Source organism: Caretta caretta, chromosome 1 (assembly GCF_965140235.1).
Source record: "Caretta caretta isolate rCarCar2 chromosome 1, rCarCar1.hap1, whole genome shotgun sequence".
Taxonomy (NCBI): Eukaryota; Metazoa; Chordata; order Testudines; family Cheloniidae; genus Caretta; species Caretta caretta.
This window is the reverse complement of record NC_134206.1, coordinates 161141080-161164477: the sequence shown is the minus strand read 5'-3', so window position 1 is coordinate 161164477 and position 23398 is coordinate 161141080. Positions and strand designations below refer to the sequence as shown.

General features: G+C 41.5%; 1 protein-coding gene across 2 annotated transcripts in view; it reads left to right on the top strand.

Moving 5' to 3' along the window:
• Positions 1-648: 648 nt before the first annotated feature.
• PCP4 (Purkinje cell protein 4) overlaps positions 649-23398 on the top strand; it is a 67900-nt gene continuing 45150 nt past the window's right edge. The window contains exon 1 of one of the 2 annotated variants that reach the window (XM_048866337.1): positions 649-802. In XM_048866337.1, the coding sequence (XP_048722294.1) occupies positions 794-802 (9 nt within the window). In that variant the 5' untranslated portion in view covers positions 649-793. The remainder of the gene's footprint in view (positions 803-23398) is intronic. The other variant, XM_048866348.1, reaches the window with a different exon arrangement.

Below are 23398 nucleotides of genomic sequence, written 5' to 3'. Positions count from 1 at the left end.
GTTTCAACAGGACAGCTTGTGGGAGCCCCACATCAGAATATCGCATAGCTCAGTGGTTAGAGCACTTTCCTGAGAGCTGTAGGAGACTCCTCTTCAAATCCTTTCTCCTGCTCAGTCAGAGGGGGGAAACTGACCCTAGGTCTCCCACATCCCATGTAAGTGTTCTAACCTTTGGGCTATAAAAGTTGTAAGATGGGCACCACCACTAACCGCTTTGCATGCAGTGAGGCAGGTGCCTAATTCATTCTTCCAAGAAACACACACAGAGAAGCTGGATATGTGCAGGAAGTATGAGATGGTAATGAATATATACATATACAAATATGGGACAGCACAGACACTCTTGTTTTCAGGAATATTGATTTATAAACTGGTTTGCTGTCTCTTCGCTCCTTTTGTTACAGATGATACTTTTTGAATATTTTCATTTGTCACTAGGTGACATAGTTGCATCTTACAATTCAAAGAAACATTTCACACTCACTATTTTTTCAGTTCTCATCACATATTTCCCCCTTATCAATGATCCTGAACTATGAATATTCCATTAGTTGGAACAACCCAACCTGGAGTTTGAATCTGCTTTTCAGTTTGTACCACTAGGTGGCCCTTTGTGCTCTCGGATGCATGCTGAGGAGTTCAGCAGGTGAATGCATCTTATTGGTTTACTAGCGGCATGATGCCACTGGGCAGCCCTTTTTAAGAGAAAAGCCAGGAACAGTGGAAAGAGCTTTTGTACAGTCTCCCTGTTGTGAGGAAGTGGAAATCTGTGAGCTGTCATTTCAAAACAAATATGAGTGAGGTGAGTGGATAAACCTATTATCTGGGGAGAGAGAGATGTAGGAATCTGAAGCAGGAATAACACCAGTAACAGGGGGAAATGCAGCTTAAGAAAAATGAGATGAGTTTTTTTAAAGTCAATTTAAATCAACGATGGAATGAAAAGTTTGAGAAATGAAGACATTCATAATTGAGTACATCAATGAATACATGTAGTTAACAGGATTATATAATGCTTTGTTTGAATATGTAAAGCACCCAGAGCTAAATATTATACTTTTATAAATAAGATTGTTTGGAAATGATCAGGTAGTTCTTATTTTTTTACTTAATTAAAAACAGAATGAGATTACACAGTACCTTGTAGCATAGCCTGCAGACATATGAAATGTCTGATTTCTGGCTGTGAAATGTGAAATACATCAATTTCTAACAACGACTATTATTAATTCTTGTTATCTATTACTAAGTATAGCTCCATAGGTGTGCATGATACTTTGGAGATATAAAATAAGACAAGCTTTATCATCTTTTAAGGTTTCATTTTATGTTTTTGTTCAATGTAGAAGAAGTGAGCTGAGAGGTCAGTGGTGTAAAAGTTAGATATTAAAGTATAAACCTCATTTGAAAAATGCCTTGTTTGTAGTTTGCCAGTGCTACGAACTGGGTAGCTATTGTCCTGGGAAGGATTACATCTACACTTGTCCTTATAACCAGCAAAGGAAAAATGCAAATAACATCAAGCATGAAAGGACCTTTGTGTATTTCGAAAAAGAAACCTGAAAATTCAGTCACTACACTTACTCTATTTGCAGTGAAAGAGTTTGGCAGTGACAAGCCAATATTTTTATTTTAAAAAGCATATTCATTCCAAATGTCGGGCAAGTTCAGCTAGTAGAACCCTGATTTCTATAGTTCTGCTCTTTACCTCATCCCAAATCAATTGAGTTAGTTGTAATTATGTCTTACTTAGCACTTATTTTTGGAGGCTTCTTTTTTATCACTGTCTTTTTGACAGATGGGTGTTCCTTTCTTGGCAGCCAGGGTAAAATTAACAACCATACAAAGTATGTTTCTGCCTACGGCTATTGCTATGTTTTCCACCATATCTTAAACGACTGACTTGTGATATAAACACAATGAGGAGACATAAGGAGAGACGTAGTATAGTGGTCTTTGCAAAAGGGTCACACGGCAGGCATATTTCCATTCACATTATGCATACCTGAACAGGCTAACAAATGGGGAATCCTCCTGATGTGTTCCTGCTATGTGTAATGTGCATAGAATCCTGAGATAAGGCATCAGTAACCCCACAGCCTTTCATCTGCTGATTGGATGTCTACATTTGAATAAACTGGATACCGTTCATATTGTAGCTTTTATATACAAAGTATCCCTTTGTCACATGCATTAACAGAAATGCTTTGTCTGCTATGGCATCATTATTCTGGTAAAATGTTAACTTTTCCTAATGTAAAACGATGACAGGTTGATTATTATTGTCTACATCTGTATCATGCCAACGCAGTTTTGTATTACATTGCCGTTTCAGCAGCTGTTCGTACAGAAGTTCACAGTACAATAGTTTACATTAAGTTCCCCTCTTTGACGTAACCTCTCCTTTCTGTAATCAATAAGCGAAGAGTTCCCATGAGCATCAAAGTCATCACATATATACAACAACTGGGATCCCATATTTTTATTAATATACTTCCCTGTCCCACACAAAATAGCACTTCTAGCAAGTCCCCATCACAGAGGATACTGCTTTCCTTCCCAGTACATTTCTCAAGCCCCTGCCGAGTGTCTATTTAACAATTTTTAACTCTATCATTGATGCTTCGAGGGACAGAGCTGCTGTCATTGTCATACAGAAAATGGTAAGACTTGGAGAACTTATTTCACAAACTGCACTCAGGAAGAATGCCTTTAACTATTCTTTAGTTGATTATTACCCTCTCAGGACAGAAAAACAAATGGAGCAGCCCAGGTTATCTTAATTAGAAGGGCTCTGGTTAAAAGAACCTAGGTGAAAAGAAAGACTGGCAGAAGACAATCACTTTAGTTGTGTGAGTGTGCAATGTTTAGACTCCTGATGTGGCTTCTGATGGATTTTGTCTGAACTGGAAATGTTTAAGATATATATTTGCACCAGATCCTTTTGTTATCCACCATGAAATCAGAGGATAATATGACTGAAAAGCCAGACTCAAATATGGCTATCAAATATCCAGAAGTGGGAGAGGGAAAGCAGGGAGGATGGTGAGGATGGTCCAGCGATTGTATTTTTTTATGCTAATCATTGTCACACTGTTACTGGAGCTTAGAATGCAGGCTTAGAGACCCCTGAACTGAACAAAAACGAGACCCTTCAAACCCCATTTGCTGCACCTTGTTTTATTTTTCATATTACTGCTGCACAAAAGTCATCTGTTTTGTTTCCCCTTTCTGGCCACATGATTACAAATCAATTCCTGAAATAAGCTGAAGAGCATAAAATAGTCATCAACATAATCATGCCATATTTAAATGTCTCTACATTTAACATGGTTTTTGGGGGAAGAGATAGAGTTTTTAAAGAAAAAAGCAACAAGACTTTACTGTGGAGTATTGACACCTGCAAATTTGTTTATGACACTAAGGGCTAGATCCACAAAAGTAAAAGGTGCCTAAATGCAAAATTTAGATCCTCAACATGCCTGCACAGCTGCTGCCTAAATTTCCACCACTGAGCATGCACACAGCTGCCTAGGTACTGTAGCCCGGTACCTAGCTCATGCCTAAGAACCAAAAGGATTCACAAACTAGGCCTTCCCCCACCTATCTCGCTTGCTCACAGGTCATCTTAGGCCGCGTATGACTACACTGCAGTTAGACACCCACAGCTGGCCCGTGCCAGCTGACTCAGGCTTGTGGGGTTCAGGCTAAGGAGCTGTTTAATTGTTGTACAGACATTCATGCACAGGCTGGATCCCAGGCTCCAGGACCCTGCAAGGTGTGAGGTTCCCAGAACTTAGGCTGCAGCCTGAGCCCAAACGTCTACACTGCAATTAAACAGCCCCTTAGCCCAAGCCAGTGTAGTGTAGACATACCCTGTGAGTACATCTACTGGACTGGGCCCCACAAAAACACAGGAAACAGTGGTTGTGCCCCCATTAATACCCATTGGTCTTGACATTCACCCAGGATGTGTGAGACTGGGGTTCACAATCCCCACTCTGCCTGATGGGGAGCGGGGATTTGAATGGAGGTCTCCCACCTTCTGGAGCAGGGGTGGGCAAACTTTTTGGCCCGAGGACTACATCTGGGTATGGAAATTGTATGGCGGGCCATGAATGCTCATGAAATTCGGGGTTGGGGTGCAGGAGGGGGTGAGGGCTCTGGCTGGGGGTGCGGGTTCCTGGGTGGGGCTGGGGATGAGGGGTTGGGGTGCAGGATCGTGCTCTGGGCTGGGATCGAGGGGTTTGGAGGGCGATCAGGGCTGGGGAAGGGGGATGGGGCGTGGGAGGTGGTCAGGGGTGCAGGCTCAAGGTGGCACTTACCTCAAGCAGCTCCCAGAAGCAGCAGCCATGTCCCTCCTCTGGCTTCCATGTGGAGACGCAGCCAGGCAACTCTGTGTGCTGCCCTGTCCACAGGCGCCACCCCTGTAGCTCCAATTGGCTGCAGTTCCCAGCCAACGGGAGCTGCTGGGGTGGCGCTTGGAGCGGGGGCAGCATGCAGAGCCCCCTGGCTGCCCCTACATGTATGAGCTGGAGGGAGGACATGCCGCTGTTTCTAGGAGCCACACGGAGTGGGGCAAGCCCCAGACCCCACACCCCTGCAGGAGCTTAAGGGCCAGATTAAAACATCTAGAGGGCTGGATGCGGCCCCCGATCCATAGTTTGCCCACCCCTGTCATCCAGAGTGGAACCACTTCACCAGGAGGGCTTGAGCTTGCCATAGGGCACTGTTTAGGGTACTCCTGTGGAAGACCTGGGTTCAAGTCCCTGCTCCATAGCGGGCAGGGTTGGGATTTAAACCCATCTCCCACAGCCTGGGTGCCTGCTCAAACCACTGGCACATAAAGGGGGCTCCAGTGCTGCCTCCTCAGGTTTTCTGTGTGTGTGAAAGGTCTGACCTGGCGTAAGCGACTAACTCCAAGAGCAGGTTCATAGCTGTGAATCCTAAGCAGCGATAGGCACCATCGCGTGGTGGGGCTTAGCCCACACACCAGTCAGAAGCATTTTGTATTGGCCAGCTTAGGCAGCTCCCTGCTCAGCTTTTGTGCATTTCACCCAGAGGTGCCTAACTCTCCTCATACATTGTGTTGGGAGCCTGGGCATCTCCTTTGGGGCTTAGGATTCCACCAGGCAGCAGGGTGCCCAAAGTTTGGCATTGCGCTGCTGAGTCAAGTCCTCATTTGGGGTCTATCTCTATGTGTGTATAGGGGAAAAAAATCGAGTTACTAGTCACACAGAGCCAGGTATTTAGATGCCTAAAGATACAGAGAGGTGTTGAGGTGGGGAGGACCGGATTTACACTTTGGGCGCCCCTAGGCACAGGGGCTCGGAGCCCCGCCACCACCACCATCACCTGTGGCGGCAGAGCACCGTGCAGGCGGCAGGGGTACCCTGCCACTTTTAACGTTAGGTGCCCCACCACCCAGTGCCCCTCTTCCCACAGACACCCCCACTGCCCAGTGCCCCCTGCACAGACCCCGCCTCCCACAACTTCCCAGTGGCCCACACAATCCCCCCACTGCCCAGCGTCCTCCACTCCCTCTGCACAGAACCCGCCCACAATTTCCCCCAGAGATCCATTCTCCCAAGTCTTGCCCCCCGGCGGCACTCACCAGCCCTGCTGGGAGTGACGCTGTCAGCCAGGCTGAGCAAGGAGCCCTCCAGCAGGGCTGCATGGGGCTGTCTGCCCCTCAGCCGGCCCCGCTCCCTGCCAGGACCCAGGAACAACAAAATTTGGATTTGTAGGGCTCCTAGAATACCGGTGTCCCTAGGCACATGCCTAGTGTGCCTAATGGGAACTCCGGCCCTGGAGGTGGGATTTTTCAAAAGTACCTGAGCAGGATAGGTGTCTAAGCCCCATTGATTTCCATGGGAGTTCAGCACCTAACCTGCTTAGGCACTTTTGAGAATCCCACTGGGCACCTATTTGCATCTTTAGGCACCTAAATATCTTTGTAAATCTGTCCCAAAATAATTGTTCAATAAGGGCCTGATCCTTGGATCAATGGGAGCTTGTCAGTTGTCTCCAATGGGTTTTTGGTCAGGCCCAAGAATTTCAGACTGATTTCCTTAGAGTTTTCTAGCTTCTTGCCATTAAATAGAGCTGGTCAACTAATGACAAAAAATTGTGAATAAATTATTCACAGAAAAAATGCCAAAATACATCAGATAAATTATTCACACCTAAGAGTTCTGAACAGCTCTACCACTGAGCCTTTAGACTCAAATCTGGCATAAACTTGACACACATCAGTGGAATCACAGCATCTCATCACAGACATTTAATTATGTGACACTTCATGGGTGATGTCTGGTCACGCCGACATTTTCTTATGGTATGAGGGTTCACTGGAGACAGTTCATCACACGGTTTTTACAACAGTCCTGGGCACATTTGTCTCCAGTATTAAATGTGAGGCTATCGTTAGGAATCTGAGATCCAGACCTAAGCATGAGCAGAAGTCTCCCATTAAAGGTCATGCAAGATGTTGCAGTCCCCCAAAACATGAGCACTGTCATTCAGCCCTGCAGCTGTTTCTGTGATGAAGCGTTAGCTGAAATAGGTGTGGCAGCTTGGAAACAGCTTTCGCCAGGATTTGTCTTGATGATTTTTTAAAAGACATATAAAGGACCAGACTGAGGCTGGCCTTGTCCAGGTACAGAAGTTGAGATAGCTCAGGTACAAGGAGCCTTCCTTCTCTGATATGCTTGCAACAGCATAGTTAGAGCTGGGTAAAATTTTTCAGCCAAAATGATTTTGTGAAAAATGCAGATTTGGTCACACTAAAGTGTGTTGTGAATTTGTGTCTGTTTTGCCAAATTGTTTTGGTCAACCTCCTCCTTCTCCCCTTCACAACAACACACACACACAATCCAGAAAAAAAAACACCATTTCATTTTGACATTTTCTAAACAAAATGTTTTGATTTTTTTTGGTTCAAAACAACTTTTTGTTTCAAAAAGTCCTTTAATTTTATTTTTAAAAAATTAAAAGCTTACGGTGATTAAAATCAAAACACAATGTTTAAATTTTGTTGAAAGAAAACATTTAGTTTAACCCAAAATGATTTTTTTTTCAGTTAGATCTAAAATGATCCCCTCCTCCAGTTTTATGGCATTGCCAGCAAACTAAAAAAATCCATTATTTTCCCAGCTCCAAGCATAATCCAGGCATGGAATACAAACACTAGAGTGGAAACTAACCTCCCTGAAGGAACTGAAAGGGCAGGGCCATGATATCTTAACCCCTCCACAACGCCTAGCAAAGCTGGGTGTACATGGGGAGAGGGAGTACAAGCTGCACCCTTCCCTTTTAATGATTGAACTAGCTGCCTTGCACTGTGTGAAGATCCAGGAGGAAATCTGGCTGAGCAGCTAAAATTCTTTGGGGACTGCCTTCTGCAGCTTATTCTTCATTTCTCTCCCCCCCACCCCACCTCAGGGCAGCCAATTGTCTGTAGCCAAAATCAGGAGAAAATAAATATTTATGCAAACTGCAGCGATAATATAGGGCGGAATTCTGCAGCTTGCATAGATTGGGGATGCGGGGGAAGGAAAGCACAGGAAGATAACTTTTTAATTTTAATTTACACCCATTTATTAGCTGGATGGCAAACTGCAGCTCAAAAGGGGAGGGAAAAGGGAGAACAGTATGTGTTAGACCTGTCAGTTTGCCTACTTTCTTCTTCAGCATGGCATCAGAACATGCTCAGGCAACTCTTAAAATATCCCTTAAAAGTTAGAAAATTGGAAGTCAAGTTCTGCTGAAGTTTGAGAGACTGGTGACCATGTTGTTTAAAAAGAAAAGCATGAATCTTCCTGCCAGGTGTGTAATTTCTGCACATTTCAACACCATATCAGTGTATTACTATTGACTACATTTCACTACTTAGAGATTTATTGCTGGGTTTTATATCTTTCCATTTGCTTGTGAGAGAATAACTACAAACGGGTGCAACTCTAAAGGGAAAAAAAATAAACAGATTCCCTCCATGCCTGAGTCTGATGAAGATTAGTAGGTTACAATGTTGGAAACTGATTAATTGTCATGAAGACATGTTATCTTGTAGTCAAGTTTCTGGAAAACAAGCATTCCATTTAGTAAAAGAATTATGAGGTTTTGAAATTTTATGTTTGTTCTGCATTGGAATGAAATGGAGCCCTTTGAGAGCGAGCAACTAAGCACACAATAGCTCAGTAGTTAGGACCCTCACCTGGTATATAGGAAACCCAGCTTCAAGCCCCTATTTTGAATCAGGCAGAGCTTGGGCTCTCACCACCTGGGTGAGTCCCCTCCCCCATACTATCTTAGTATCTCTCACTTTCCTGTCAAATCCAGAAATTCTATCCTGGGCCTGAGAAACCTTCTAGATGACAACTTTGGTGACATTGATCTGTTTCCGCAAACAGTGTCAGTTTTGACTAACTGGCATTTTCTGATGGAAAAACATCTTATAAAAAAAATCCCAACCAGATCTATTTACAAGAGCAGTTCTTTTTCTCCCAACAGTTTCTAAATCTTGGGCCTGATCCAGATCTCACAGAAACCTATGGCAAAAATCCCACTGACTTCAATGGGATCAGGGTCAGTCTTTTTATCATAGGGAAAAGTCACCAGTCATTTGCTTACTGATTTGAATAAAATGTATTTGGTTTCTGTACCACCATTTGCCTGGCTTTCTTGTTCCGCTATTATGATGGCCAGGAGAACAAGTGGACTCTAACTATGGTCTATAACTGTAAGCTCTAAAGCAGCGGTTCTCAACTGGGGGTCTGCACCCCCTGGGGGGTTTATGAGCAGCTTTCAGGAGGATCTGTCAAGCAGGGCTGCTGTTAGGCTCTCTGGGGCCCAGGGCAGAAAGCTGAAGCCAGAGCCTCGCCACTGAAGCCCAAGTGCCAAGCTGCAGTGGGGCTGAGGCCCAGGCCCCACCACAGCAAGGCTGAAGCCGGGGGGAGGGCCAGAAAACGTTGTTGTGGCACAGATGGGCCAGGGAATTTTTATAGCATGTTGGGGGAGCCTCAGAAAGAAAAAGGTTAAGAACCCCTGCTCTAAAGAAGAACCTGTAATACCACTTTAACCAGAGTGGGTGACAAAAGATAGAGAACAGACCCAGGTCCGTAACACAGGAAGGGGAAGGGGTGCATTTTCCTTCCAGATGAGAAAACTGGGAGACAGAAGCATCCAACTGTGTATGTATGTGTGAGACTGTCTTTTTCTTTCTACTATCTTTGTTGCTTCAGAGCTGTCACATTACTCTGAGCCCCCATAACCCTATTTCCTTATACTGGCTACAATGTCCAGGATGTTCTAATGAAGATGGAAAACCTGCAGCCCCTTATCTGACAGTATTCTACTGATCTTCCTCTCCACTTCTCTTGACGTTGATTGGCAATAAAATTAAAAAAACATGCTAGTTAAGTTAAAACTCAAACGACATGTGTCCACACATTTGCTTGACATAGATGTTGAACCTTACCTAAAATTAACAGGCGTACTTGTGGCACCTTAGAAACTAACAAATTTATTAGAGCATAAGCTTTCGTGGGCTACAGCCCACTTCATCAGATGCATAGAATGGAACATATAGTAAGAAGAGATATATATATACATATACATACAGAGAAGGTGGAAGTTGCCATACAAACTGTAAGAGGCTAATTAATTAAGATGAGCTATTACCAGCGGGAGAAAAAAACTTTTGCAGTGATAATCAAGATGGCCCATTTAGACAGTTGACAAGAAGGTGTGAGGATACTTAACATGGGGAAATAGATTCAATGTGTAATGACCCAGCCACTCCCAGTCTCTATTCAAACCCAAGTTAATGGTATCTAGTTTGCATATTAATTCAAGCTCAGCAGTTTCTCGTTGGAGTCTGTTTCTGAAGCTTTTCTGTTGCAGAATTGCCACCCTTAAGTCTTTTACTGAGTGGTCAGAGAGGCTGAAGTGTTCTCCTACCGGTTTTTGAATGTTATGATTCCTGATGTCAGATTTGTGTCCATTTATTCTTTTGCATAGAGACTGTCCGGTTTGGCCAATGTACATGGCAGAGGGGCATTGCTGGCATATGATGGCATATAGAGCATATTAGAGCTCATGCTCTAATAAATTTGTTAGTCTCTAAGGTGCCACAAGTACTCCTGTTCTTTTTGCGGATACAGACTAACATGGCTGCCACTCTGAAACGTACCTAAAATTGAGATCCAGTGTTGCTGACCCCACTTCCAATGCAAAATGACTTTCTGTTCTGATTTCTCTTTATCATAGAGATGGAAAAGACCTATTAGATCATGTAGGCCACCTCCCTGCTGAGGCAGGAAAATGGATGGCAGCATCTATGGAAAAGGCTCAAAGCTATGCAGCCACAGAACAGTTACAACTGCAAATGTTTTGTCTAATGACAGGATCTTGGATCACAACTCATCTCCACACTTGATGTCTGTATGCTTCATAGATAACACTTGAAAATGGTTATCATATCTCCTCATAGTTCTGGTTCGGTCAAGCTATGTGTATGGGCTAGATCCTCAGCTGGCGAAACATGACACAGCCAATTTACACCAGCTGAGGATCTGGGATATTTATTTCTTTTAATATTTTTCTCAAAAGTTAATTCTGCTAATCACAGGAATTAGAGATAGAAAAACAAAATAAGTTAGCTAGTTCATACCCCTGCTGGTGCAGAATTGCTCCCTACAGTTTAGTTCCAGTGCTTTTTCCAGTCTAGGTTTAAATGTCTCAAGTAATGGGTCTTAGCTACACCTCATGGAAAAAGTGTTCTACAATTTAATAGACCTCTAGACCCCCCCAGGGGCTAAATCCTGCTTCGCGTTTAAGGCCTGGAGTGTTCTGGATGCAGAGTTTAACAAAGAAGCCTTACTGGTTGAAACTCTCCCACACTACAAACTTCATGCATGTGTGCACATGTAAGAGTGACTTTATTTTCTCATTGTTTGTTAGTCAAATAAAATCTTTAGTAAACTTAAATGCTGGGACTGGCTTATTGGATTTCAAGGCCATAACAGGGAGGAGGGAGGTGGAGGGAGAGAGAAGGAAAGTTGGAAAAGTTATACACAATAGAAAAACATGAGGGGAAAAGGGAGGACTGAGACACTGAGATATACAGTCAAGGAGAGAAAAGGAAGAGCAAATACATTGGATACATAGCACAATTTGAAATGCATATGCAGGAGTATGCGGGGGGAGGGATAGCTCAGTGGTTTGAGCATTGGCCTGCTAAACCCAGGGTTGTGAGTTCAATCCTTGAGGGGGCCATTTAGGGATCGGGGCAAAAATGGGGGATTGGTCCTGCTTTGAGCAGGGGGGTGGACTAGATGACCTCCTGAGGTCCCTTCCAACCCTGATATTCTATGATTCTATGAGTACACATGCTGCAGTTAAGCTAGGGCAGCCAAATGCCAGCCAATGTCCCTCCAATTCAATACTTGACTGTTTATTACTATTCTTCCTTTTGTTCATCCAATCAGCTTTGCAATCCAGGTGACAATACTAATAGGCAAACAAGTTTGAATTATCCTCTTCAGTAAGATTGTGTGAGGCACTCTACCATCATTTCACTGAGTTTGAGGGTTGAACATTTCTTTTTGTTTCATGTAAAAGTTCAGACATGTTTGAATCTTGGATGTGGGCTTTTCAGCCAGATCCTCAGTTGGTGTAAACTGGTGTAGATGCACGGAAGACCAGGGTGCAATGTCAGCTCGCATCAACTGAGGATCTGGGCTTAAAGATTCAAAATTGCAAAAATAATGTATATTGAAAATAATATGCATTCTGGCAGTACCCTTTGGGGGTTTTCCATGTAGGCTTCCCCACCGCCAGCTGTCTACAAAATTTTAGAAATAGATGGAACACAGAAGTGGATCTAAGCAACAAGAAATAGTGAACTTTCATCATACTTGGTTATTGTGCTTTCCTTGTGAAATTCTGAAATTGTGAAGTTTTGCACATTCAAAGCAACAATGAACTTATTAAATACATATATTTATTTTTAAGGAGAAACATAATAGGACTGTTTTTTGGCTGCCTTTCACAATCAGCAGTCATTTTCACCTGTGCAGCGTAGGTATACAATGATATCATGACAATTTGGTAGCATTTTAAATCCACTTTGCACAGGTGCACATGACTACACTATATACAAGCAGCAGAGAATGAGACCCAGTGAGTTTTGGGACCCAGAGGCACACAGAGAATGTAAGGTTTAATGCCTGGTACTAGTTTCTTGGCTTTTCTTCAGCTTTGTGTCTATGAATGAGAAAGAGCCGAGTGTGTGAAAATGCTTGACACTACTTCCTGGTAGTCACTGTAACCTTACATATCACCCTGTCTGTTTTCTTTCCAATGCAGTAGGGTCACTTCCAATAGCTTGGCTTCAGTTTAGGCTCACAGAGCCAAGCCAGACAACAGGGCTTTGCTCTGATTTGTACATAACTTCAAGCTCTCCAAAGTCTTACCAGCTCAATTTCAATACATGTTTGAACAATAAGGGGCAGATTCTTTGTCCACTTATATCTGATTTGTGCCCCTCCAGTGTCTCAAAGCAAATTTAAAGCCATCCAAGTGGACAGTTGAAGATTCTCCTTGCATAGAGGAATCTTCCAGTGGCATAGAGACAGCAATAACAGCTCTACGTCATCTCTCCATGCAGCTGCCAGCATAAGGGTCATGGCCAAGGACAAGGGGTCTGCATGCAGTGCACTCACCCTCAATCCCCAGTTTGTGGAATAGCCCCTGTGAAGTCACTGCAGCTGGCATAATCTAGACAAGCCCTGAGGCTGCTCTAAATTGCTCCTTGTGACTGGACTGGCGGCCTGAACATCAAGAGTAGCAAAGATGAAATATAGCCACTTTTGCTGCTTCTCCTTGGAGCTGTACTGGATATTGAATAACTTGTCCTGAGGGTTTTGTCCTTCTATGAAAACAGGAAGCTGCATTGTATGACAATCTGAAACTTTCTTCAAATATCATCTGTTCAGACTTTGACTGGTCAGTTGCTAGATGCTAATGCAATATATACCAAAAGTTATTGAAATGTACAGTAATGCCTTTTTGTTTTATTTCTGTCTCTATTGTAATATGTAGGGAGTCCAGGGAGAAGGAGAAGACAAATTTGTTTTTAGTGCACAATTGAAAAAAACACTTTCACTCTTCAGGCGTGTGAAGGAGATAAGTCTGTCTTAATAACGTTAGGATCAATATGTTCCGATACAGCGCAATTTGTTGGTGCAAACTTCTGCCATTAATAACTCTGCTGTCCCTTGAAGACAGCCTTAAACTAAATTACAGCTGGGTTTGTTTCCTAACAAATTAAATTCTTCTGGATTTCCTGGGGGTTTGGAAAATGAAATATGAAGCAAACATTTGTTACAAAAACTCACCAGTATTCATTCAGACTAGGCACGAGCAAAAAGTCTGATACTTATACTTGGATTAGGATACTATTCCAATTTGTGGGGCCTAATAGTTGGGTAATATCAGAACCTATAATCTAATTCCAAATATCAGCTTCTGCATGCTATCATCCAACTGCTTCAGGTCCCTGATCCACTCCACGCTGGACATTACAGTCAATACCATCAAAAGCTGAATAGTCTTGTCTCCAGGCATTTAACAGAGGTGTGGTATTTTCCTATTGAAGAGCCTTCCCTCTAAAATGATCTTTCAATTGAAAATATAGTTTCTGCAAAATCAAAAATTTCCACAGAATTTTTTATATTGCCCCTTGGGAAAACCAAAGCAGTTGGTTTGACGTGAATCAAAAAGTTTTGGTTTGTTGACTTGACTTGGGCGATGTAGTCTGGCCAGGGAGGCCAGCCCATAGGGAAGAATGGGCCATCAGACATCCAAACGACAACACCCTGAGTCAATGTAGCACCTATAGGGAGATGCAGTTTAATGTTTAACTGACTCAAAATGAAATGTTTTGGTTCCATTCAACAAACTGAAATAACATATTTTGATTTCGGAGTATCACAAGGTTTAGTTTCAATCAAAAGTGCCAAAATGGAATGCTTTGCCATTTCTGAATCAAAATTTTTCAGACCCTGTCATTCTCCATAAAGTTTCAATATTTCAACTTTTTGTCCTGCTTCAAACATCAAAATATCAGAATTTCTTTCCGGACTGAAATTCCTATTTCCTCCTCAGCTCTGCTTCCTTTTCTTAGAAGCAGGTACACAGTCTTATTCCCATCGCTGTGGAGTAGCAGTGGTGAGTGCCCACTATGCTGTACAGAGTTTTGATCTTTAGAAAATTACAAAAAGGAAGAAAAGCTGGTTGGTTTCATATCACACATTTGGCATTTCTTGGTAGTCAGAAGTAGAGGGACTTACCGTACTCAGCTTTTTCCTCAGCTCCTTGAGCCAAATTACTCAATTCCCCCTAGAAGAAAACTCTCACTGTAGTCAGTGAGTGTATGCCTGAGTGATGACTGAATAAAAACTGAGTGCTAGATTACACCCCTGAGATCCAGCAATGGAAAGGACCTCATCAGACAGATATTATCCCTTCTTTGTGTTTGGTTGGGCTTCAGCAGCCCATATGACACTGTCCCTCTGCGTCCTGGGACACTAAAGAGGGCTTTCCCTGGAAGAAGAAAGTGTGAAGGAATGAGTGGAGATGTGTTCAGATATGACAAGGCAGAGGGCATCTAATCTCCCCACCAACTCCACAGATACTATTCAGAATAATGAATACAGCCAGGACATCCCTCTCCTCCAAACAGAGGTCCCTAGGGGCATTTCGGTGCATAATCCTGACTTCTTAGAGAGTTGTTTAAGGGGAACTCCTTGTGGAGTTTCCTCTCTCCAGGGAAGACAGAAAGCTCTGGACCTGAATCCAGACTTTGGAGTCTGGGCCAGTCTATGTACATTTTGCAGGTCAGGAGATATGTATTGATGGTCTTAAATCTAGGATAAGAAATAGTGGTAAGAGGAAGATACCCTTTTGTTTAAGAGGTTTGCCATTTTTTTTTCATTTCTGTCAATCAGATTTATCAATTAAAAAATTTAGAGCATTTCTCTTGGGCCACCTGGACATCTTTTTTCAGCTTTAATTAGGTACAGGCTGTATTATTGTAGATTGGAGTGGAAGTAATTTTTTTTTGGCAAGCAGTGTGGTGAGGCTTGTTCTTTGGCCAACTGAACAATGTTTGCCCTTTGCTAAACAAAATCTAATATGTTGCTTAAAGGAATTTCACATTAGCACACCAAGGGCTTGGTCCTACTTCTCTTACTCTTGCAAGTAATCTTATTAAAGTCAATACAATTGCATGCCTGAGTAAAGGTTGCTACATAAATAAATCTTGCAGGATCAAACCCTCAGCCTCCACCAGAATAATGGAAGATATCTCCTTAAGGACTGCACAGTAATTAACAGGATTTAGGGAAATTGAGCACATTCTTGCAGCTGCTTTCAAAATAACTGCAAAAATTCCATTAATTCCTGCCCCCTCAGAAAAATATGTGATTATAATGTCTTTGGACATTGCTTAATAATGTTTTAATTCTAAATATGCTAATAAACCAAATATTAGACAGGATACAGTTTGTGATAATTATGTCGATTACATTTGCTGTTGGTGTAAATATTCTTTGTTGAGAAAATTACACTGAATTTGAATACAAAATTAGCAATTTCTAGCTGTGCTGGTTTGTAAATTCCAGGATTGCAATGGTAAAAGAGGATGAGAAAGAAAGCTTTTTCCCTCTGTACTTTTACAAGACTTAAAACATGACTATTATATTTCTCTTACCCTGAATAAAGCTGTTCTATACTTTATACAATTTGTGGAATTCTGTTGCAAATCTTTGCCATTGTAAACTATTAAGAGACATAAGAACAACCATAGTGGGTCAGACCAAAGGTCCATCTAGCCAAGTATCTTGTCTTCTGACAGTGGCCAGTGCCAGGTGCCCCAGAGGGAATGAACAGAACAGGTAATCATCAAGTGATCCATCTCCGTCGCCCATTCCCAGCTTCTGGCAAACAGAGGCTAGGGACACCATCCCTGCCCATCCAGGCATTGATGGACCTATCCCCCATGCATTTATCTAGTTCTTTTTTGAATCCTGTTATACTCTTGGTCTTCACAGCATCCTCTGTCAAAGAGTTCCACAGGTTGATTGCTCATCCCATCTGAGATGTCCAAAATTAGCTATTTCTCATTACACCATTGTAAAAATAAATTAAGAAGGACATATTTTCAGTGGCAATATGACCTAAACTGCCAATTTTTAAAAGCTATATCTGCCAGTTAATCAGTTAAGTATAGGGTCTATATTAACTTCATGGGCGTTTTGCTTGTTTGTAGACTAAAGTATTCAGCCTATGGATGTTGGGTGGGCTATTTTTCCAATGAGGTTTAAGTGGCCTGATTCCCCACTCCCATGCACCCTTTATAGACATGTACACTAGCGCAAAAAAGGTGTAAGAAGCTACCCTCTGATTTGGTAATGTTTTAGATCCACTTTGCACTCATTTTACACAGGTGTAAGTGGCTGCATAAGGTGCAGAATCAGGAGAAGAAGCAGGTCCACTGTATCTAGAAGGCAGGTCTGCTCTATGTCTCCCTGTCAGTTCTGTTGGTTATTGAAAAATATTGCATCTGTCATTGAAAGTTCATCACGTGTGTATATGGTTGGTGGTTATAGAAGTGCATACAAATCATTACCACTGGCAATGCAATTTTTCAGCCATTGCGGTTTGGGTCAGGTCAGTTCATTGTAGCCCACCTGCAGCACTCTCACTCATAAAGCTAATAGGAGATTCCCAATCAAAATGACTGTCCCAGCTTAGTACAATCAAGGGATGGTTAAATAGCATACTACATGACCATGTAGATACTGAGAGGAACTGCCAAAATGTCCAAAGCTCATTTTTATTTTGACAGATAGATGCTGTTACTGAGGGCCAGATTCTGGTGTGCTATTTTACACTGTTCTAATAGCACAAAACGGGCAGCAAATCGGCTCCACTGATTACTTGTGAATTCCCAGTGTGTCAGGAGATGGTGACAAGCTGGCATACATAGCTGACATAGGGGCCATTGCCAGGACAAAGGAGATCGTGGAGCAGTGATCAGCCAGGTATAAGTTAGAACAGGCTTTGCGCCTCTCCATCCTGTGTCAGAGACTGGAGTCATTTCTGGTTAGTCCCAGAATCTAGGAGCTACAAAGGTGGCATACAGTGGCATATGCCCCCTCCCCCTGGATTATGCTGAATACAGCTCAGACACATCTGTCTACCCAAGTAGCTGCATATTCAAGTATTTCTCTTGCTGTAAGGTGCTCAGGCACCATTGCCTATGACTTTTTTTACATCCATATGTAAGACATCAATAATTGGATAGCTTGACTCACCTTGTATTTATATCCAGTGTTGGCTGGGAGGGGGTCTGCATTTGATAAAATTATCCCCAAAAGACGGATGGGGACAGACAATTTTGTCTCATTAATATTCAGCACCACTTCCCTAGCATGGAAACAAGCAGAGAAACATGAAGAGGAGGTGAAAGTAGAGCAACGAGAAGAAGAAAGGTTTCTTAACTATGTTAAAGATTCTCTAAAGGATCCCTGACCTCCAGCTAATCCTAAAATAGTAACATAATACATGTTCTGCAGATGAGCTGATTTGCCAGACATACAGATGAGCTGATTTGGCTTGGAGGGATTTAATTTTGTATATGCCAGCTGGCCACATGGCAGCCAGGTTTTGGGGAGGCAACACCCATGTTTTTTTCAGCAAGGGGTTTTCAGAGGAGAAAGGAGAGAAAGCACATAGGTGTGTGTTATCAGCTAGCAGCCAGTAATGGCTCTCTGTCTCCCAGTTCTGCCTCATCCTCTCTAGTACATGGTCCAGAAGCAGGTGTATTAAAATAAATTCTAGCGTCATCTTTTAAAAGTCAGGTGTTCCTTACTATCTTCATTAAGCAGAAGGTCCTTCTGTCTGTAGCTGGGGCACCAGCATCAGTGTTCCCCTTCTTAAAAGATTTTTTTTGTGGGGGAAGATAGTGTACATCATTATGACCTTCTAATAATCCTTGGAAAAGACAAAGATCTGGTAAGTAGAAGAAAAAATTAACAAACTTTCTACCTACATATGGAAGTACTGACTGCTACAATTACAGGTAAACTTCTGAACATAGGCTAGCATGGCCAAACATAGAAAACAAGAACCCTGTATTCAGGAAAAATTTAATCTTCCAACTTTCATACACAAATGTATTTGACACCCTAAATTCTCCAGGATGTATCTGCTGGCTCCAACTCATAATTGCTTGGCTCTATCTCTCCTTAGTTGTATATTAGGTATTTCTGTTTTTCCTGTCTACTGGCTGTTTGAGTCCAATGGCTACTATTCCAACAATATACTTGTGTTCTCTGGACTTATAAGCCATAGGTGAAATGCTGACTCCACTAAAATCAATGGCTAAACTCCCATTGAGTTCAATAGAGTCATTTTAAAATGGCACTTGAAAGGATTTTGATCTACCAATAAGATGCAATATTTTCTCCAGAAAAATTTCAGAAAAATTTAGAGTATTTGAAAACTTTCCAGAGTCAGGGAGTGCAGGAATGTGTGTGTATAGATTATATATGTAACAGAGAAGGAGGTCATGCTGAAGATCTGGATCCTGATTTTGGGGTCAGGGTAGTCAGATCTGGGTTTTTATTTCAGACTTCTCTCTTATACTTTACCATAAATACATTGTACAAATTAAAGACAATGTGATAGAATATGGGGCATTTTGATTACAAGATTTTAAAAAAGCACTATATTAAATTTATACTGTAGCATATAGTAGCAATAGTCATGTGCTAAATTGCATTTATCATGTACTTTGATCTTACCTGCCCAATTCCTAATCCACCTTCACCAAGGCTTATTCTAACATTCCAAACTTCTGAGCAGCTTCAAAAAGTCACCAATGTTTACAAATCAGCTTGCAAGAGAAATACTTCATTTGCCACTTAAATGTAAAAATTTCCCTCCAAAATTACATTTTTCTGAGGAGCTGAACAAGAAATACTTAGTCCTGGACAGACAAGGGGAAAGTTTAAGGTCTGGTATCTTATGACCGTTCAGGAGTAGAAATGGGAAATCCCAAGCTTTCCTTGCTTGGAAGCCATGGAAGGTCCACAGATATTAGACTTTAAAGGAGTAACATTTTTATGCATGGAAAAGCTATTTTTATACAATTTTTAGAAGTTTTAAAAATGTATGAGTTATATATTGTCTCTTCCTCTCGGGTCTGTGCAGTTGGACACTAGGTAACCAAGGCAACTGACTTTACAGGCAGAGAGATGAAAAATAGTAAATAGACAGAAGACATTTGTGCAATAGTTTTTCTGTAAAATATGAGGTTGATACGGAACACATAATGGTGTGGTATAAAGGCTTTATGGGTACCAATTTGGCACGACCTATATAACTCTCTCATGGTTTTGACCACTATGAATAATGACATTCCAAACTCATGAGGCTATTGCCATTATGCCACATCACATCAGCATGCATTCTCTCGCTCTCAGTTCTGCTAACAAGAGTTAAGATAGCACTGAAGACATGGCAACTCGGCTTTTAAATGAGTGTGCAGCTCAGTTTCAACCATAGGCTCCTATAGCTGCTAATCTGAGCAGTTAAGAGCTGAGCTGCTGTGTATTCACAAATATTTTAACCTATGTTAGCTAACAAGGGTTAGCTAACACGAGTTAGCTTTTTTTTTTTTTTTTGCACTGAAGGCATAGCCTATATTATTTTTGTATAACTTCTTTGCTGCTAGTGAAGCTTGTAATCTAGCAGTGAAATAGGGTTTAGACGAGACCTATGTGGTGCATAAACTTTGCTCTGCCTCTGTGCACATGGACAAATTTCACTGCACCTACTTACAACATTCTTATAACATATTTCCTCTTTACTAAGTGCCAATGAAAAATGACTGTTTTTTGTCCTCAGTGCAATCAAATCTACTCCCATTGCTTCTGATTTTAATTTTGAAAACAAGAACAGTTTATTTTCTCTTCCTACCCTTTAAAAATCACAGCAGTTTACACACATCCAAAAATTGTTTTAAAAAATTGTGAAATTCCAACTATTTTATGTTTAATGTTCACAATTTTGACCAGTTCTATAGTTAGTCAAAACACACAAGCATTTTCAATCCAATTTTTTTTTCAGAGTTTCTCATCAAAAATAGAATTTTGGACAAATAAAATCACCAAAATCTCAAAATTTGGAAGATGTTGACAGGGATGAATGGCCAATTATACACTATAAATGCCTGTATCACGCTTCCACTTGACCTGTTCTTTACCCACTGAACACTTCCTGTCCTTCACGTCTGCCTTTCTTCCCTTCCCTTTTTCCCCCCACTGGCAGCTCTTTCTTTGAAGCTGCATGCCCTCTTCCTTTGTCTAATTGCATAACAGTATGCCTGTCTACGAATCCAATAATCAGTTAAACAAACCAAAAAACCCAACAAGCTCACATATGGGGTCCCATTTTCAAACCTGTGTGCCTCAGATAGGTCCCAGTTCTGCAGTTAAGTACCCAAATACATATTTTAGGTGCCTAGGTACCAACTGGAGTACCCAAATGGAGATACTGTAAGCAAGGCTTAAAAACTGGATTTCTCTTGTAACGCACTGTAAAATCATAGAAATGTAGGGCTGGACAGAACCTTAAGAGGTTATCTAGTCCAGCCCTCTGCACTGGTGCAGGACCAGTAAACCTACACCATCACTGACATGTTTTTGTCCATCCTGTTCTTAAAATCCTCCACAGTGGGGGATTCCACAACCTTCCTTGGAAGCCTTTTCCACAGCTTAACTACCCTTATAATTAGAAAGTTTTCCTAATAGCTAACCTACATTTCCTTTGCTGCAGAATAAGCCCATTACTTCTTGTCCTACATCCAGCGGCCTTGGAGAATAATTGATCCCAGTCTTCTTTATAACAGCCCTTAAAAAGTTTGAAAACTGTTAGCAGGTCCCAGTCAGTTTCTTTTAACCTTTCCTCATAGGTGAGGTTTTTTTCTAAACCTATTATCATTTTTATTGCTCTTCTCTGGACTCTCTCCAATATGTTCACATCTTTCTTAAAGTGTGGTACCCCAAACCGGACAGAAAGTAATACCTTTAATTTGTTAAATATATATTAAACTCAAATAAGGGGAAATACTTTTACAAAATATTAAAAAAATGATTTTCAGGCTGAGACTTCAATCAGCCAAATTTCAGCTCAAAGGAAATTTCTATGCCCCAGTGATTAAAAAAAGCCTTTCCCCCCACGTGTTTATTAACACCTGACCACAATCCCTAACCATAGCAATGCCAAGTGGTACAGTATAATAGCAAAGGTTAGTAAAATACAAGATAGGAAAAGAATTTAAGATCAGAGGCAAAATTAAAGCCTTGAAGCTTTTTAGAGCTGAAGAATAAATTGAAAAGGTTCATGTCATAGTTCTAATTTAAGTCTCAAAAAAACCCCACTCCTGCCTGAAAATTCACTTCTGACCCTATTTTCTACATATAGGGGATTAAATTAGTACTGTTTTAAATGCCACATTAACTAGATATTTTGTGTACTGCACTGAGAATTCTGTAAAAAATATCAGTGGCAGAAAAGTAAACCTGTTCCTATCTTATAATATTTGGCATATTCTGTAGCCCTTTTCCCTCCTCTTCAGACAAATGAGTAGTGACATTGATTTTGGAGACACATTTAATAATGTGCCTTTGATATTCTGCAGAACCACCGAGTTAAAAATTAATATGGCCCCAAGCATTCATAAACTATGTTTCCTCCTACGCATGCTAGCAACAAAACTGTTTATCCTATTTTACTGTATAATCATTATGGTTTTGCACTTATATTCATTTTATCGTGAATATCTTATGTAATGCCTCTATCCTCTGATGATAACTGGTGTTTGCCTTAGAAAATCCTGGGGAAATTCCAGAAGTCATAAATAGTAAAACTGGCCAAAAGTGACATGTTGAATAGAAGACTTTGCTTTTGTCTCTTAAAATATGGTCTACGGTTCAGGGCTTGTGTAGATATGAAAAGACAGTGTTGTGATCTCCAACATAATTTGTGATTCATTTATTTTGTTGATTTTATTGATTCTGCTGTGTACAGGGAGAATTTGTGCTATTACTCTCCCAGGGCTATGTTCTACTAATTTGTGACAATATCTACAATAACTACTTCCAGCTGTGTGTTCTTCCATACTTTGATCATGTTATTAAAAAGCTATCCCTTGTGTTGCACACCATGCTGGCATCATTAAAGAGTGTAGAAGAACACAAAGACTCCGAGAGTTAATAATAATACCAGAATGGTGCACATTTTTTTTAAAAGATAGGACCACTTTGACTGGACTAAATTAAGACCGAATACTTTCCAGGGGGGTTGATGGCAGTGCCTACTGCTTGTTTACAAGAGTTTCAATGCCCCTGTTAAGGTAAGATTGATTTTTCCCTTTCCTCCTGAATCCACTGCCATTAGCTGGAAGACAATATACTTCCTTCAGCTCAAAGTATGCATATGGCATAGAAGGCAAAGCTATCAAATGCATTTTGAAATGACTTTCACACATGGTCACTAGACTCTCATAGTCTCTGCTACTTTTGACTGAATTTAAACCAGAGGGAAATGTTCCGTCTCCATAGGGGATTAAACCAGGAGGGATAGGGGAGTCGTCCCTCCAAACATAGGTCCTTATTCTCCACTCCCTTGGACCTTGTGTGGTGATTTGCCTTTCTGCACAGCTGGTGTAAAACACACCCATCTGATTTTCATAGAATCATAGAATATCAGGGTTGGAAAGGACCTCAGGAGGTCATCTAGTCCAACCCCCTGCTCAAAGCAGGACCAATCCTCAACTAAATCATCCCAGCCAGGGCTTTGTCAAGCCTGACCTTAAAAACTTCTAAGGAAGGAGATTCCACCACCTCCCTAGGTAACGCATTCCAGTGTTTCACCATCCTCCTAGTGAAAAAGTTTTTCCTAATATCCAACCTAAACCTCCCCCACTGCAACTTGAGACTATTACTCCTTGTTCTGTCATCTGCTACGACTGAGAACAGTCTAGATCCATCCTCTTTGGAACCCCCTTTCAGGTAGTTGAAAGCAGCTATCAAATCCCCCCTCATTCTTCTCTTCCACAGACTAAACAATCCCAGTTCCCTCAGCCTCTCCTCATAAGTCATGTGTTCCAGACCCCTAATCATTTTTGTTGCCCTCCGCTGGATGTTTTCCAATTTTTTTTTTGTAGCATTTCAAATCCACTTTGCACTGGGGTGAATGACTTCACAAATGTAAGGCACTCAAGAGGAACCAGGCTTTAATAGCAATTCAAATGGAAGACTGCAAA